This window comes from Prunus persica, chromosome G7 (assembly GCF_000346465.2).
Source record: "Prunus persica cultivar Lovell chromosome G7, Prunus_persica_NCBIv2, whole genome shotgun sequence".
Classification (NCBI taxonomy): Eukaryota; Viridiplantae; Streptophyta; class Magnoliopsida; order Rosales; family Rosaceae; genus Prunus; species Prunus persica.
In genome coordinates, this window is record NC_034015.1 from 19,113,402 (window position 1) to 19,128,936 (window position 15,535).

At 37.5% G+C, this 15,535-nt stretch overlaps 3 protein-coding genes and 1 long non-coding RNA gene across 7 annotated transcripts; 2 read left to right on the forward strand and 2 right to left on the reverse strand.

Moving 5' to 3' along the window:
* On the reverse strand, positions 320 to 867 carry LOC109950450. The gene is made up of 2 exons (XR_002272658.1): positions 649 to 867; positions 320 to 567 (listed from the first exon to the last, which is right to left on the reverse strand). It is a non-coding gene; the product is annotated as an uncharacterized LOC109950450 (long non-coding RNA).
* On the forward strand, positions 2,358 to 5,379 carry LOC18770053 (UPF0481 protein At3g47200). Of its 3 annotated transcripts, none has more exons than XM_020567834.1 (3): positions 2,358 to 2,456; positions 3,343 to 3,455; positions 3,743 to 5,379. In XM_020567834.1, the coding sequence occupies exon 3, from the start codon at positions 3,771 to 3,773 to the stop codon at positions 5,097 to 5,099; it is 1,329 nt and encodes a 442-aa protein (XP_020423423.1). In that variant the 5' UTR covers positions 2,358 to 2,456; positions 3,343 to 3,455; positions 3,743 to 3,770; the 3' UTR covers positions 5,100 to 5,379. The 3 variants fall into 3 exon arrangements, with proteins under 3 accessions (XP_020423423.1, XP_020423422.1, XP_007203192.1); XM_020567833.1 differs by having other exon boundaries at positions 2,358 to 2,452; XM_007203130.2 differs by lacking the exon at positions 2,358 to 2,456 and having other exon boundaries at positions 3,201 to 3,455.
* On the forward strand, positions 6,580 to 9,227 carry LOC18770225 (uncharacterized protein YfhR). Of its 2 annotated transcripts, XM_007202306.2 has the most exons (8): positions 6,580 to 6,720; positions 6,850 to 6,893; positions 6,984 to 7,102; positions 7,330 to 7,412; positions 7,603 to 7,724; positions 8,052 to 8,216; positions 8,569 to 8,662; positions 8,786 to 9,227. In XM_007202306.2, exons 2-8 carry the CDS (start codon positions 6,869 to 6,871, stop codon positions 8,985 to 8,987), a joined length of 810 nt encoding a protein of 269 aa, XP_007202368.1. In that variant the 5' UTR covers positions 6,580 to 6,720; positions 6,850 to 6,868; the 3' UTR covers positions 8,988 to 9,227. The 2 variants fall into 2 exon arrangements, with proteins under 2 accessions (XP_007202368.1, XP_007202369.1); XM_007202307.2 differs by having other exon boundaries at positions 6,580 to 6,893.
* LOC18769439 (CRM-domain containing factor CFM3, chloroplastic/mitochondrial) lies at positions 9,334 to 13,636 on the reverse strand. Its single transcript, XM_020568152.1, has 9 exons — positions 12,494 to 13,636; positions 11,762 to 12,242; positions 11,546 to 11,676; positions 10,960 to 11,310; positions 10,696 to 10,852; positions 10,329 to 10,621; positions 10,181 to 10,240; positions 10,006 to 10,098; positions 9,334 to 9,892 (listed from the first exon to the last, which is right to left on the reverse strand). Exons 1-9 carry the CDS (start codon positions 13,625 to 13,627, stop codon positions 9,806 to 9,808), a joined length of 2,787 nt encoding a protein of 928 aa, XP_020423741.1. The 5' UTR covers positions 13,628 to 13,636; the 3' UTR covers positions 9,334 to 9,805.

Consider the following 15,535-nt stretch of genomic DNA (forward strand, 5'->3'; position numbering starts at 1 on the left):
CCATCTCGCGCGATCTCTCCTACGAGGAGCTCACCAAGAAAGTGAATGCATATTATCAGGCAGAGCCGGCCTTGGGTAATCTGAGGCCCAGGGCAAAAATCTAAAGTGTGCCCAAAATAATGTAAACATTAAAATTATAATTTTTTATCAAGTAATTTATTTTATTAAAATTATAGCATTCATTGTTTTTACAACATAAGCCTTCCCGTTTGTTATTTTTTTATGATAATAATTTGAGGAAAAATGTCATCGTGTTCATCCATAGGGAATTTGCAGTTAGTTTCTCTCACATGAAACTTTTCTAAAAGTAAATCTGCCATTTTTGCATCATAAACTTTCAATTCATTTTCATTTTCTGCTTATTCTTCCAAATGAATATGAACAATTCATTTGGTAAATCTTCAGATAAATTTTCATGTTTAAACCAAGTAATCCATTACAAAACTCACGTTCTCCCTGCAAAACTGATTAAGACCCAAGAAAAATCATCTTTGTTGTTTATCTGGGTCTGCACCTGAAACCCATCTCAATTCTCAATGAATAAGTTCTCAATTGGCGATCTTGAATCTGCAAGAATGCCTATATAAAGTGATTATTTGGAAAATAGCAGTAACATAGGAAATAAATAGACAAAGAGAAAGGACTTACAGCTCTGTTGGCTTCGTCTCTTCTGTCGTGGAGGGGAAATGATAGGAAAGACGAAAGAGAGAGGCAATGGAGAGGAGAGAGGCCGCGGTGTGACTGTGAGTGAGGGATGATAGGTACATATATAAGAAAATTGAGACAACAAGAATCTAAACCCTAATGTGGTCTGGTTTTGTTTTGTTTTGATTTATTTTTTTTTTGAAATAGGATTAAAAAATAATATATTTGCTAGCATATATGGGTGAGCAAGCGCTTTTGGGAAGGGAGGATTAAACAAAAATGCACGCTTGGTTTTTTATTTATTTATTTTATTTATTTTGTTCTATACGTATATAATATATGGCTTAACTTTATTTTTTTGGTGCCCCTTTCAATTATGGGCCCCGGGCCCAGGCCCCAGTTGCCCTCCCCAAGGGCCGGCTCTGTTATCAGGATTGCTGGCACCGGTGGCAGACCTTCATTTTGAAAACATTGCTGAGATTTGCGAAATTCAACTCCAAATATCTTAATGACGAAAGAAGAGAAAGCCAATCCAAATTTTCTACATTAGTAAAGTAATTATCACTCAAGTCCAGATACACCAAGTTCGTAAGATTTCCGACCTGACTTGGAAACTTGCCTCCACATTGAGTATAAGACAGATCAAAGTATCTTAAATTGGTTAGAGAACCAATGAAATCTGGAAATTGGCCCCTAATGAAATTAATTCCATTAAAGTCCAAATGTTGTAAATGGTGCAACTCAATCAGTTTAGGAGTAAAGTAATCATCTTACCTTGCAAATAATATGCAAATGGTGAAACTCCTCCATGTTTCCGGTAAGCTTCGTATAATAAATGGGGTCCGAGATCAACTTGAATAGCATGGCCCGTCTGGTTGCTACAAGAGACTCTCACCCAGTTGCAACAATCTTGTTTTTGGGCTTCTGAAACCCATGAAGAGAGGAGATCAGACTTATCCACCAGGCCGCGTTTGAATGCAAGGAGTGCTTGCCTTTCCCTCTCTATGCACCTTCTGGTCACGTTAGTATCCCTCTGACTGTGGTCCACCTCTCCTCCTTGGGCGTCCTGTGGCAAAAGCAGCACAAATGCAAGAAAGAGTTTCAAGAACCTTTCGTGGCCCTGCATGTTAATAGATTCAAATGCAAGATCAACACGATCCAATTGTTTAGGGTTTAATTATTGATATATGGTTGTCTTTGTGCGTCTCCATATACGAGCTTGCATTTTCATTTTCAATTTTGTGTGTTTCTGCATAGAAACTTCATTGAATTGGGAAATTAATTTGTTTTCTCTGTTTCATTTCATAAAAACATTTTATGAAAATGATTTCTAAATACATTACTGGACGAGCACCGTATTTTGATAATAATTTCTATTCTTATATTGGAGAAATTTTTTGTGAGTGTGCTAAATTTAACCCAACTTTTTCAATGATTTAATGGCAGCAAATTCTTGACAAATGAGTATCTGTTGTAAAGGTTTTTGAGTGGAGCCCACTAGTTATTCATTTGAACGTTTTGGGTAAAGTTAGTCTGCAACTTGCGCACAGTCACATGGGTTGTCTGCGTCTACCCAATTTGCCTATAAATAAGGCATTATTCTGCCTTTGCATATACACCCAACTAGGAGAAAAAAAAGAGTCATGCAGAGAGGAAGGAAAGAAACGGAGAGTGAGAGGAGAGGAAAAAGAGAGCAGAGAGATTCTCCAGAGAGAAAAATCAGTGAGCCACATATACTATAAACACTAAAGTTGCAGTCCGATTATTTTACATAGTGGAAAAGTTATTGCTCCTACTCTCCGATGAGGTAGGTAAGGCCGAACCTTGTTAAATATTGTGTCTTATTCATTTTACATGTTGGTCAATATTCTCACACATATTTCTCATCTATTTTACAACAGTTTCAAATTATTAGATAGTACCTACTCGAATTTTGCCCCAAAATTTCTTTTTTTTCTTCCCCACAACTATTGACTTAAACTTGGAAAGTGACGGAAGGAAGAAGAAGATGGGAAAAAAATAAAAAAATGAAGGCGTTGGGAGAGATGAGATATGGGGAGAATAAAAATTACAAAAGAAAGAAAAAGAGGGTTTGGTTTGGGCGCATCTTTACATGCACATACATGCTCTCACATTTTTTATATATAATATTTATTATTTAGAGCCTTTAATTAGTGAGAAAGATTCCATTCATATATTTTTATTAAATTACCATAGTAAATATTTTATTATGGGAATGATTATCCTCTAATATTTTATTACATTATTACCATTCATGTGAGAGCTACAACAAAATTTATTATATTTAAATCATTAATTGTCACCAAAATAATTAGTTACTTAAAAAATGTGACTATTGCTTCCTTGTTTTGTAGTGAATTGTTAACCCAACACAACAACAATTGTAATTTGTAATTTAATCAAGGACATAGACAATGCTTCCAATGTTGTAATATCAACTACCGTTTTGTTGAACAGCTGGTCATATGATATATACTCGTATTTAAAGACTTAGACTAGTCCTAGTAAGTAGAGCCACTTGTCTTGCCATTGACCTTCCTCTCTTCATGGACAATAGTTGGACTGATGGCACCTCTGGGAGTTTGGATGCATCCGCATTCCCCAGAGTGTTGGCACTGATGACAGCTCCATTCGGGAATGCATGTTGTAATTCAATTCATTTTCACATTATTGCAGTAAGGATGCCTAGAAGAAGAAGTCGCTATAAGAAGAGGGCCGACGAATCCCTTGTTCCTCAACTTTCTGAGAGAGCCTGCAATTGGAGAGCTGCATCAAATTCAATCCTCCTGGTAAGTGTCTCCTACAAACCCTGCACAAATTTTACAACACATAAGCATGATTTTACTGGTAACGTATATACTACAAACATGAAATTTATCTCTAAATAACAATCCCTCAGAGTTGTGCGAAACAAGTGTTACATGCATGCATAAAGCAGACTAGATTTTATTTTCGATATTTTCTGCTAAGCAGATTAGATTTAGAGGTATTCCATCTAAAAATATTGTTCCAATATTTGTACTTTTATTGACATATTTGGTTGTCACAATATCCATTTCTCTTCTATTAAAAACAGACTAACTGATAGGAGTTAAGAGTTCAAGATGGCAGACAATAATGTCAGTGACCACTCCGTGGTGCAAATTAAGGATGAGGACAAAGATGATGTGATTGCAGAAGATAGAAATGGTGTGGAATTAATAGTATCCTCGATTCGAGGAAAGCTTCTCCAGAATCCTCCATCAACAGCTAGAAGTTGCATATTTAGAATCCCTAACGTGTTGCGCAGGCATAACGAAAAAGCTTTTGTTCCAAATTTGGTTTCAATAGGGCCATTTCAACATGGGAAAAAGAACCTGAAAGTGATGCAAGAGATTAAGCTGTGGTATTTGCATTGCCTCCTTGATCGAAAGCCAACTTCAGAGACCAGTTTGGAGTACTTGGTGGAAGCCATTAAAAGTATGGAGCAAGACTGTCGTGATTGTTATGGTGAAAAAATTCATATGAGTAGTGAAAAATTTGTGGAAATGATGGTGGTTGATGGTTGCTTTATCGTGGAGCTCTTCCGCAAGAGTGAAAGGGAGGTGCCCGTAGACGAGGATGATCCTGTGTTTAATACAGCATGGATGACGTCGGTACTTATGAAAGACTTGTTTCTACTTGAAAACCAGCTTCCTTGGAATGTCGTTGACTGTTTATTCCACCACACAAAGGAAAAAGATAAACCAGAATCCAAATCTCTACTCCTGCTTGCTCTGAAATTCTTTGAGGTGTCTGCATTCGACCAGGATCCACACGCTGACAGACCATTGGAAACTAAGCATTTACTTGATGGCATAAGAAACTCTTTACTTGCCTCGTACCCGCAAGCAGAAACTCATAGTTATTGGGAACCGATTCCTTCTGTCACAGAACTTCTACAAGCTGGTGTCGAATTTAAACTTAGAAGTGATACTTGGGACAACATGCTCGACATAACCTTCAAAAATGGAGTTATGGAAATCCCACCAATAGATATTGGAGAAAATGCAGAGTCTCTCTTCAGAAACCTCATCGCCTATGAACAGTCGGATCCAAGCATCCGAGATTGTAACATTACCTCTTACGCTGTCATCTTGGATAATCTTATTAACACTAGCACAGATGCGGACTTTCTCATTCAGAAAGAAATTATAGTTACGCAATTGAGCAAGGAGGACATAGCCTGTCTCTTCAATAGGCTTTACAGTGACACTGTCGTTGGCTATTTCTGTTACGTGGAACTCACCGAGAATGTGAATGCATATTATCAGGACCGCTGGCACAGATGGCAAACAATTCTCAGACGTGATTATTTCAGTAATCCATGGTCAATCTTTTCGCTTGCTGCCGCGCTCTTGATCCTAGGTTTTACCTTCTTGCAAACCTTGTATTCCCTTCTGACTTACTACTAGTCAGGCAAGATTATTTGCACTTTCGTCAAGGTCATTGTAATGTTCCTAGACACATGATCATGTCCTGTGTGAATTGGAATTGTTGTTTTAGTCTCTGCTGATTTCATTTGTTGTATGTTCAAAATAAAACCAATGTTGTACTTGTTCGCATTTATATGAAATTTGTGTAGCTAGCAATGAGAATTCGCAGAAGCCTCTAATTACTTGCACTAAATTCATCTCTGGCTGCAGACTGCAGTTTTACTGCAAAGTATGAAATTCATCATCAGTTTCACCAAAATTTGTGGAAATCTCTTCATCTACTTATAACATCAAACCAGACTCATTTGATGTTGAAGCTTTATTATCCAGCAGAATAGATAGCTCCCACGCTATGTCTTCATCTACATGAAAGAATTCTGACGTTTTGATACAACTCGTTAGGTAACCGATGGCAACACCACTAATTGTTAACCCAAAAGAAATTTGTAATCTAATCTCATATCATATTATATATTCTTCTTACCTTATTATAGTCTTCTTAAGACAGCTCTGCTTTCAGTTTTTAGACAGCTCAAGTGATCTGATTAACTTATTATAGTCGTCTTAAGACAGCTCTGCTTTCAGTTTTTTATTCACATTTTCACATTATTGCAGTAGCTGATCATGGCGTTCGCAACAATTAACTATTGGCACCAGCATACATCGTGCAAAATTAAAAAAGAAAAGATAGTTGATTAATTAATAGTTATTCTGTGGCCAAGTTTATCAGCGGTTCTGTATATCCAGGGTCTTGACAGTCCATGGATCTGCTGATGAGGCCATCCTTGTTGAAGACGCATTCGAGTTTGCTAAGATAATACCTAACCACAAGTTACTTGTTATAGAAGGAGCTGATCATTGTTTTTGGACTTCATAAAGGCTGCTCTGCAGCAGGACAAGGCTGCTTCCAAATAGATCCTCCATGCCAATCAGCATAATAAATTTCTGAAGTGTTGTACCCGTTGGCGTGTCAGTTGGGTGGTTCCTTAACTTGATTTAGTTGGATACATATACATAAATTCATACGCTTTGCCATGGTGAATTCTGAGAAAACTGTTCAATGGCATGAAACAATGAACAACTCCGTGATGTAATTGTGAACCATTTGCCTCGTGATCTGAGGTGCCATCTCAAAATTCAGTCATGGTTTCAACTCAAAATGTGAAGCAGTAATTTGTGACTTTCTAGCTTAATGAACTCAAAATGCTATAAGTTTATTCTGCATTTAATCACCAAATTTGTTGAAGATTAGGCAAGAACATGATTAAATGTAAGGAGGAAGATTTTCACTTAAAGTTGACTCTCAAATTAAGGTGACCAAGGAAGTTGTGGAAAATGTCTTAACCGAGCGCACGCGCGCTCACACACACACAAAACAAAACAAAACAGGTAGAGTTGACAGTTTTGCAAATACCATAAATATCAGAGATTCAACAGTAAAAAAGATATTGTTGCAGCCCAACACCAGAAAAACCCCAATATTATTTTGTTGGCAAGTAGAAGTGACCGAGTCTGAGTGGTCCGATGCTCCAATTCCAAACTCACATGAGCTCTGTAAATTTACATTGCAGACCAAAAGAGCGGCAAGCAAAGGCTGAAGGTAATTTCAATTGCCTTGAAGATTCATAGTTACTCTGTTTATAGTTTCCATTAGTGCTATGCTGCTCTCAAGTTCTTTCACTCCCATAAGCTTCCCTTCACCAAAATTTACTCTCTACCAAAATCGCAGCCCAAAACGAATCTTGAAAATGGCACAATCTGCACACAACCCAGGTAAGAATTTTTATTTTCGTGCCAAGAACATTCAGTAAGGTGTCGACTTTCTAAGAAATTTAGGTTGCTTTGTGAATTGCATTGTTTCAGTGGGTCGGCAACAGAAAATCATTGTACCCAACAAACATGATGAAAAACTCGTGGGACTACTACATGAAACCGGTTCTGAGGAGATTGTAATCTTATGTCATGGTTTTCGATCCACCAAGGTTGGCTTTTGTAACATATGTAGTGTTGACTTTGCTTTTTCTTTATTTTTCCCTTCTTTTTAAAGTTCAATTCCAGCTTTATTTTTTTGTTTTTTTGGTCTGAAATTCCAGCTTGATTAGGATGCTTTAAATTTACGTTATTTTCTGTATCATTTCATTATGAAATTATATGCTCAGTTGGTTTCATTGTGGCCAAAGTTTTACAGCCTATGTCTCTTGATTTCCAGGAAACCACTACTATTACAAACCTTGCCATTGCATTGGAAAATGAAGGAATTAGTGCCTTCCGTTTTGACTTTGCTGGAAATGGGTAAGGCTGTGGTATTACAGGATTTGAAATTCTTTTAGTTAATGGGTTTTGTGAAGAGTTCAGTTGTGCTTTAGTTTCATATTCGTGAGTGTGGCACTGTCTCTGTCATGTTGTTCGTAACCGCCGTCATGTTATGGAAGTCCTGGAGTGTGAGATCTAAAGATTACATTGATGGTATTTTGGTTGTCAGGGAGAGTGAAGGCACCTTTCAGTATGGTAACTATTGGAGAGAGGCTGATGACTTGCATGCTGTGATCCAACACTTCTCTGGGGAAAACCGTGCAGCAAGTACAATTCTTGGGCACAGTAAAGGTGCGTTGGATTGTTTTGCATATATGTGAGATTTTACTCTAATAAAATAGAGGAAAAAATGCTATTATAAATTATCATTCATGAAACTTTTGAATGAGACTTATTTTAATGTTACTCTTATTACATGTGTTAGTCATTGATGAAAGTTTTGAATGAGGCAATGTCTGGAGCCAAAGTTAACTTTAGGTCAACATGATCTTAGCAGCTTAGCTGTTAGCCAAGTTATTGTTGATAAATCTATAACTGCTGATATTGGGCAAAACCATATTGAAAACAGAGTAGTTTTGTATTTTTCACCAAAATTATTGCTGAAAATTGTTACTACAGGTGGTGATGTGGTGCTCCTGTATGCTTCTAAGTATCATGGCATTCGCACAGTTGTCAATGTTTCTGGACGTTATGATCTCCAGAGAGGTATTGAAGAACGCTTAGGGAAAGACTTTGTGGAAACAATCAAGAAGGAAGGATATCTTGATGTTAAGAATAAGACGGGTAATTTTCTAATTCTCATCATGTGTGGTGAATGACAAAATTCATTTGTGAGTTCATGCTGAACCTGTTCTTGAGCATAAATTACTGTGGTTCCAATGTCGATGAATGATGAAGGACCAACTTACCTGTTTTCTCCCTTCTTTTTTCTTTGAATTTTTTAAAAATGATCTGCAACTAAGAAATTTAGAGATGATATTGATTATTATAGTAGTTAGTTGTGGTCAAATTTTGAATAGATGCCAGAACACTGGATGCTTTCAGTGACATGCGCACTCACACACAACACAAAGAAACACACAAAAACAATGTGTATGCTGGCCTTTAACACAGTTAAGGGATGCCATGCTTGTAGGAGATGTTAGTTATCGTGTGACCGAGGAAAGTTTGATGGATCGCCTGAGTACTGATATGCATGAAGCATGCCTTCAGATTGACAAAGAATGCCGGTAAGCAAACTTTAGTTAATTTTGTCTTCATTGTTTTATGGTTGATTTTTTTATATTAATCTTTCTGGCTTTTTCCTTGAATTTTCTGCATAAACAAGTTTATGGGCAATTCTGTACATACAGGGTCTTGACAGTCCATGGTTCTGCTGATGAGACCATCCCTGTTGAAGATGCATTAGAGTTTTCGAAGATAATACCAAACCACAAATTACATGTTATAGAAGGGGCTGATCATTGTTACACCTCACATCAGACTGAGTTAGTATCAGTTGTTTTGGACTTCATAAAGGCAGCACTGCAGCAGGACAAGGCTACTTCCAACTGAGTTGTTTCCTGGCATTTACTCAAATATGATGCATTTGTCGTACAAACCACTTTAATGACGATGATTTATACAAGAAGATGATTGAGTGTAATGAGGATTATGTTGTCACGAAGTTAACTCCTGAAATAAGGTGGCTAAGGAAGGTGTAGAAATGTCTTATCTACTTGTAATATCAATATGATTAAACAAGACTTTATGTGCAAATGTATTGCTTGATGGAAGCCTATTATCCAGCAGAATACATATCTGCCACAAGTTTGGTAGCTAAGTTGACAGACGTAGGATGATAGTAACATCAAAACTGTAAAATTATTTGCTTCAAAATAAAAGTAACAGGAAAACATCATGGTACGTAAAATTTTGGCACTTATTAAGGGACAAACGTATAATTAATAAATGAAACTTTAACAAATCATGTATTTACAATAAGCTCAATACACATGTACATGCCATTAAAACTACAGAGATTACTTAGACAATGCTGATCGGAGCTATCTTCTCAGACATCTGCAATCTTCACCCCTGAAGTATCAATCAGCTGCTTGAATTGCTAAACTGGTTTGAAGTTGAACAACTTCCCTAGCTTGCATGTACTGGTCTACAGGGATCATAAATGAAACTTACAGGAGGGGTTTCCGGTTTAACCTAACCAACATTTAGATCCGGCTGTACCCTCTGGTTCATCCCAACTAATGTTTAGATCTCTGCAGATATCTTATAGGAGATTCTGAATATGAGAAGCCACTGATACCCTCAGCATACATCTCCTTTGCAGTTCAATCTTCAACTCTGAAGTAACAATCAGCTTGGGGAATTAACTAAACAGATCCAACAATCTCATGTTCGTTATTGTTATCCTCATTGCCACTATCATATACTTCAAGATATGCCTCTTCCCCTTCATCCTGGTTCAAGAAAAATTTGAAGCATCTCAGTTCTTGGCAACCTGAAGTGTCACTTTGACATAATAAGAGGCACGTTGTACTAACTCAAAGTGAGATAGCGGGTCATTATTTACCTCTTCGCTGTCATCACTGGGGATAAGAGGATCATCTCCTGTTGAATGCAAGGTTCTTCCATCATCAACCATTCTCCCATTCCCCATTTCCTCCTGAAATTAACAGCATACATTACTGAAAAGCAAATGAAGTCACCACCACATCAAAATTACTACAAAGCAATAGATATCATACTAGTTCAGATTTCAACAGCCCAACTTTCTCCTGTAAGTCTGAAATATGATGCTTCAATGCCTGCAAAAGATAGGAAATCTATTACAAATGAAATAATAGCCATCATTAATATATATAAAATGTCAAACACCATTAATTATAATGTCACCTCGCGTCTCTGTAGTTCAACTGACCGAGCCAATGCCTGCCTTCTTGTCAATAAATTCCTAGGCCTTAATGGAAGAGGGCATTGATAGTTCTTTCCACGATAGAGAATAATGGCATAGCCTTTGGTAGTTTTATCTAGAGATACTAGCACCCCACCACTCTCTGCTTCCAAAGAAATCGCGATGTGCTTGACTTGCTCAAAACTTTTTCCTCTCACAATTATCTTCACCAACTCTTTATGCTTCCAGTGCAAGTGCATATTCTCTATGGTACCAGAGTAAACCTCTCGCCTCCCTGAAATAGAAATAACTCAAGCATTTAACTCTCCCCTGTGACTTCATTAAATCCAAAGTAGAAGTAGTTCTTACCTAGAAGCAGGAAGGGTTTCATACTGAGACCAATCTTACGGAACAAGAACCTATCCTCATCAGTTAAGGTTTCCAAATCATCTGGGAGATCTGATGGTTCCAAACTTTCCTGCACCCTTGCTAAAGCCTTCTCAGCCTTTCTGAGCTTCCCTTTTCCCTAGGTTCATCCAGGGTTAGAAATATGTCACAATTTTGAAATTCCTAAAAGAGAGTTTTTCTGGCGCACCAGATTTTTGATGTAGACATACTGCATTTTTGACTTACAAGAGCCAGTTTCTTCTCGAGGTGTCTGACTAAAGATGCATGTCTAGCAAAAGTTGAATCTCTTCTCATTTTTTCGACTTTATCAATGGTCAATTGGTTTCTCCAGTGGGTGGTTGCTGCCATGGTTTCTGCAAGGGTTCCAGCAACAAATTGGCCTTTAGAAGCTTCGGAGTTTGACACAACATAGTCTGAGGCCATTTGTCGTGCTTGTTCTTCCTCATCTTGTTGGAGATCTCTTAATTTTCTCCTCTCTTCTAATACCCCCGTGACAACAGATGGCAAGTAGTCATTACCCCTGTAAAAAACGATAAAATCTTTGTTTCTAGAGAGAAGTGTACCCCCTGTCAATCTCTGCACATATAAAATGCAACACTCATCAGCAATAGAAATGATAAGAAAAATGGGTATTCAGAATCCATAACCCAGAGGGTAGATGGAATTAGAGCAGCTGCTAGAAAAGGAAGCGAGGTCAACAGCCTCCAAAAGCTGGAAACAAAGCATGAAATGTACATTCAAGATGTATGGTTGTGTAAGTAAATATGCAAACGTCTTGATATTCAAGAAGTAGATGGACATTATGTCTCACCTTTAGTTCTTCTGCCATCCTTTCATTACATGTGTTCTGTACTCCACGTTTGATGGCTATCTTTGCAATAGCACTCTTCTCCCAAAGCTTCATCATAGCATTAGCCAGACCTTGCAGTTCTCTATTCCTTCCTATGACAATTTATCATACACGAAATATGTGAAGAAAACAAGATTTCGTAATTTAATACAATCATATGCAGTAGGTCTTACATACCTAGAGCAAAGTGTGGAGGTACAGTTCTAGCAAGCCTACGGTATTTTGTCATGTCCTTGTCTCTTAGACAAGGTCTAAACCCATAAGGGAGAAGTCTGAAGGGAGTTTTATATCCACGAACCACGGAAGGAAGCAAGTCAGCATCCACAGGCAATGGCTCACGGCCTATCCAATCCTTAAACCGTGGACCCAACTCATCTAACAAATGGTTTAGATCATTCAACGCCATGAGTTCTCGTTGAGATAAATCCTTCAAATACTCTGCGGACTCGAGACTTGGAAAATCTGTAGTCCTAGACACATCTTTCACACCTACATTGTGCATGCTATCACTGGTAGCATTTTCTGAGTGTTGCAACATATGTGAATTAGTCTGACTGTGTTTGGCATATGTTTGTACACACGGAAGATTATACGTCATTCCCCTGTATAACACTACTGAACTGCCTGATCTCCATATAACCAAACCTCCAGTTTTACTCTGGCAGAGAACAAAAGATAACCCAAATAAGTTGCTAGCGGCCTCAATTCTTGCAAACATCTTAATATACAAAGAGAGAGCATAGCCTACCTATGACAAATATCATAAATGCATCTCCATTTCAACATAATTTTGATAATACATGTCAGTTAAGCATCACTTAATCATCGAAACCTCAAAATTGATTGAATAATTCTACACATTGAGAGGAAAGAGATAACAAACAGAGCAAACTATGTACCAACACTAACCTCTAAAATTTCATGGGTCCTTTTCATGTTAAGTGAGAATGGCTCTTCAAACTTCAACTTGACCACTTCATCTATCTTCCACTTCTCATGTATAGTATTCACCAATGCCTGTGTGATACCAGTAACTCCAACTTTTATCCTCTCCAGCATTCTCAGAGAAACATTCCTCAGCCTCCGCAACTCATGATCCGGAAGCATTCGCTCCGCCAATTCCGTGTTGCTCCTCCTTTTCCTTGTCTTATCACCTTCCTCAGAACTCAATTCACTTTCTCTCTTCCAAGGCAACCGAATAGAACCACTGCCAGAATACACAAAGTTTTCAACCTTTTCATCATTTTCACCATCCCCAGATAGTGTTTCATTCAAAGAAATGCCATTTAAGCCTTTTGAGATCATTTTCTCCTCTTTCTTCGAAACCCCAATCGAAATTATACCAATTTCCCCAACCCTTTCTCTCTCCAATTTTCTATTACTATCAAATCGTCGCTCAAAGCTTTTCTCGTTTTTAACGGCACCACTTGTAGTATCAATCTCAGAATGCCCAGCAAACCCATCAAGATTTTTGCCTTGTGCACCACTGTGTTGTGAGGTTTCAGGCTCAGAATCAACTTGGGGCGTAATGCGTTTGCTACCATGAGCCCAAGGAGCATAAACAATACGGTTTGGCAAAGAAAAACTCACTTTCTGATTCACTGGCTCAGCCACACGTACCCCATAACATTTCTGTCCTTCCTCTTGTTTGCTTATTTTAGGCTCAAACACCTCTTCTTCTTCGTCCTCCTCCTCCACCTCCTCTTTTTCTTCTTGTACTAGTTCATTCTGTTTTTGCCAGGGAAATTTGTCTCTCGGGGAATTGACTTTCATTGACCATTTGTCCTGAATTTGCTCGAAGAAGCTTGGCTTGGGCTTCCTCTTCTTCCTTGTGGCCTCAAAAGCTACTTTGATTCTCTGGGGCTGCTCCTGGGTATCAACTTGAACAGTCTTACACGAAACTCTGAACCTGAGAGCTCTGCAACTTTTGAAAGAATGGGTTTGATGGTGTAGAAGAAGAAAGCACAGAGGATGAGGTGCGTGGAAACTGCAAGTAGAGGAACCGGTAGTAGATGGGTTCACTGAAAACAGTGGCAGCGCCATTGTTAGTGAGAAGTTGAGTATCTAAGCCTTCTATATACCAGACCAGACCGGGGATACGACTTTGGGCTCAAAACCATGGTTGGTGAGTTTCAAGCAAAAGCCCAGGCTCCATATTTCAAATTAGATTTGTTGATGGGCCAGAATAATTTGTGGACTGAACTCAAACCTATTCTGAGCCCATTCAAAATTTCAACAACATTTAGTATGGAGCTTTTTTTCTTTCTCTTAACTACCCTAATTTACGGAAAGAAAACTCGAACTCGAGAGCAAGAGGATAGATACACTACGCCTAACTCACTTTAGGCAGTATAGTTTGATTGGTTTCATTAGTGGAGCCTTTGGTGTTATCATATTTTGATGACATGGTTTTTTATATTATTTTTAGTGCTGCTGCTGCAAAGCCATGGGGGGCAGTCATCATGTGACTAAAGTCTTCTATATATATATATACATATATATATAAAAATTAATAAAAGTTTCTTTTTCTTTTTCCCTTCACTTTTTGAAGATCATAATAATTTACACAGTGTGAATGTCTGGATCTTGTCTAGCAAAAATCAACGAAGACAGCAGTTGAACACAACACATACGTTGATGGAGGCCCTTTTCATGTCTCCTAGTTGCCTGCAAGCTGCAATTGAATCGGACATGACCTCGTACAGTGCCAAGTTCTAGAATATAAATTAATATTATGTGCGTGCACTTAGCTCATTCTGAGGCCACCACAAAGTAGAAAAACTACCCCTTAATTTTAGTAAACATGATAATTATGTCGGGTTTTTGTCACTTTGCTACAATGACACATATATAAACAAAGTAAGGTAGCAACTAGTGGCTATTTGAAAATGGGATATTATCTTTGTATCCTCCTTCGTAAATTTTGAAGTTCAAACTCTAAAACTCGTATTCCCTTCCTAAATCATTTTTTTAAGTACTCCAATTATGTTTCCAGTCCACTTCTTAAAATAGGTAATTATAGATGTTCTTAGATGAAGTATATATGATATCCATTAAAAATAACAAACGGTAATTAAACGAATTATTATTTAAGAATCTCAAACTCTCTAAAACCCCACGTTAATTGATTCTAGGTAAAGCATGTATGTTGTCCACTAAAAATAACAATTATTGTATGTGTCGGTTGTATATATATATCGTATGTTAAACTCGTTCAATTAGAATAATTAAATCCACTTAGTCTATTATTATATCACCGACCAGGAATCTAACATAGTGTTTTGCTTAACCAAAAGGGAAAAGTTAGAGCCTTTATCCAGGCTTGTCTTACGTGAGAAAGTGCAAATTGGAGGGCACGAGTGCAAGCTGCAAAGGTGAAGGACGGTGTCTTCTTTCCGAAAACGGGAACTTTTATTGGATATTATTTCATGCCTTTATGCTGACAGTATCTAATAATATACTCGGCTCATTTGCTTTTCTTCTGTTTGGGAAATTTAATAGTAAGTGGGAAAACTAAACATACTCATTCTAATTACTTTCCAATGTCTCCTGCTTTGCCTCAAGGCTGCGATGAGAGTTGGAAACATTCCAATTTGCACCTTAATTATTCACAAAATCTAGCTGTCTTTAGGCCTCGCATGATAAATGGGATACTAACACCAACATATATATACTATTTCTTCATATAATTCTAAGCCGACGTTTTGTGTAATTTTTTATGGAGAAATTTCTCGTGTAAAATCACTCTTTTAGGTTGGTTGGTCACATTTAAGAATTTTAAGAATGAATTTTGTTGTTGTTGGCTATGAATTGATTTTGCAGGGAATTGAGAAGATCAATTTTAATCGGGAGGTTTTTTTAAATTTTTACGGAGAAACACATGAGATGTGTTTTTTTCTAAAATCACTAAAAATCACTTAAAATAATAACATAAAAAAGTAGCATATATGA

Coding starts and splice junctions, on each gene's coding strand:
- LOC18770053 (XM_020567834.1), top strand. CDS start 3,771: ATGGCAGACAATAATGTCAGTGACCACTCCGTGGTGCAAATTAAGGAT.
- LOC18770225 (XM_007202307.2), top strand. CDS start 6,779: ATGCTGCTCTCAAGTTCTTTCACTCCCATAAGCTTCCCTTCACCAAAA. Junction 6,894..6,983: donor ACAATCTGCACACAACCCAG/GTAAGAATTTTT, acceptor GCATTGTTTCAG/TGGGTCGGCAACAGAAAATC. Junction 7,103..7,329: donor ATGGTTTTCGATCCACCAAG/GTTGGCTTTTGT, acceptor CTTGATTTCCAG/GAAACCACTACTATTACAAA.
- LOC18769439 (XM_020568152.1), bottom strand. CDS start 13,627: ATGGCGCTGCCACTGTTTTCAGTGAACCCATCTACTACCGGTTCCTCT. Junction 10,622..10,695: donor GAAACCCTTCCTGCTTCTAG/GTAAGAACTACT, acceptor TTTCTATTTCAG/GGAGGCGAGAGGTTTACTCT. Junction 9,893..10,005: donor CCAGTGATGACAGCGAAGAG/GTAAATAATGAC, acceptor TTCTTGAACCAG/GATGAAGGGGAAGAGGCATA.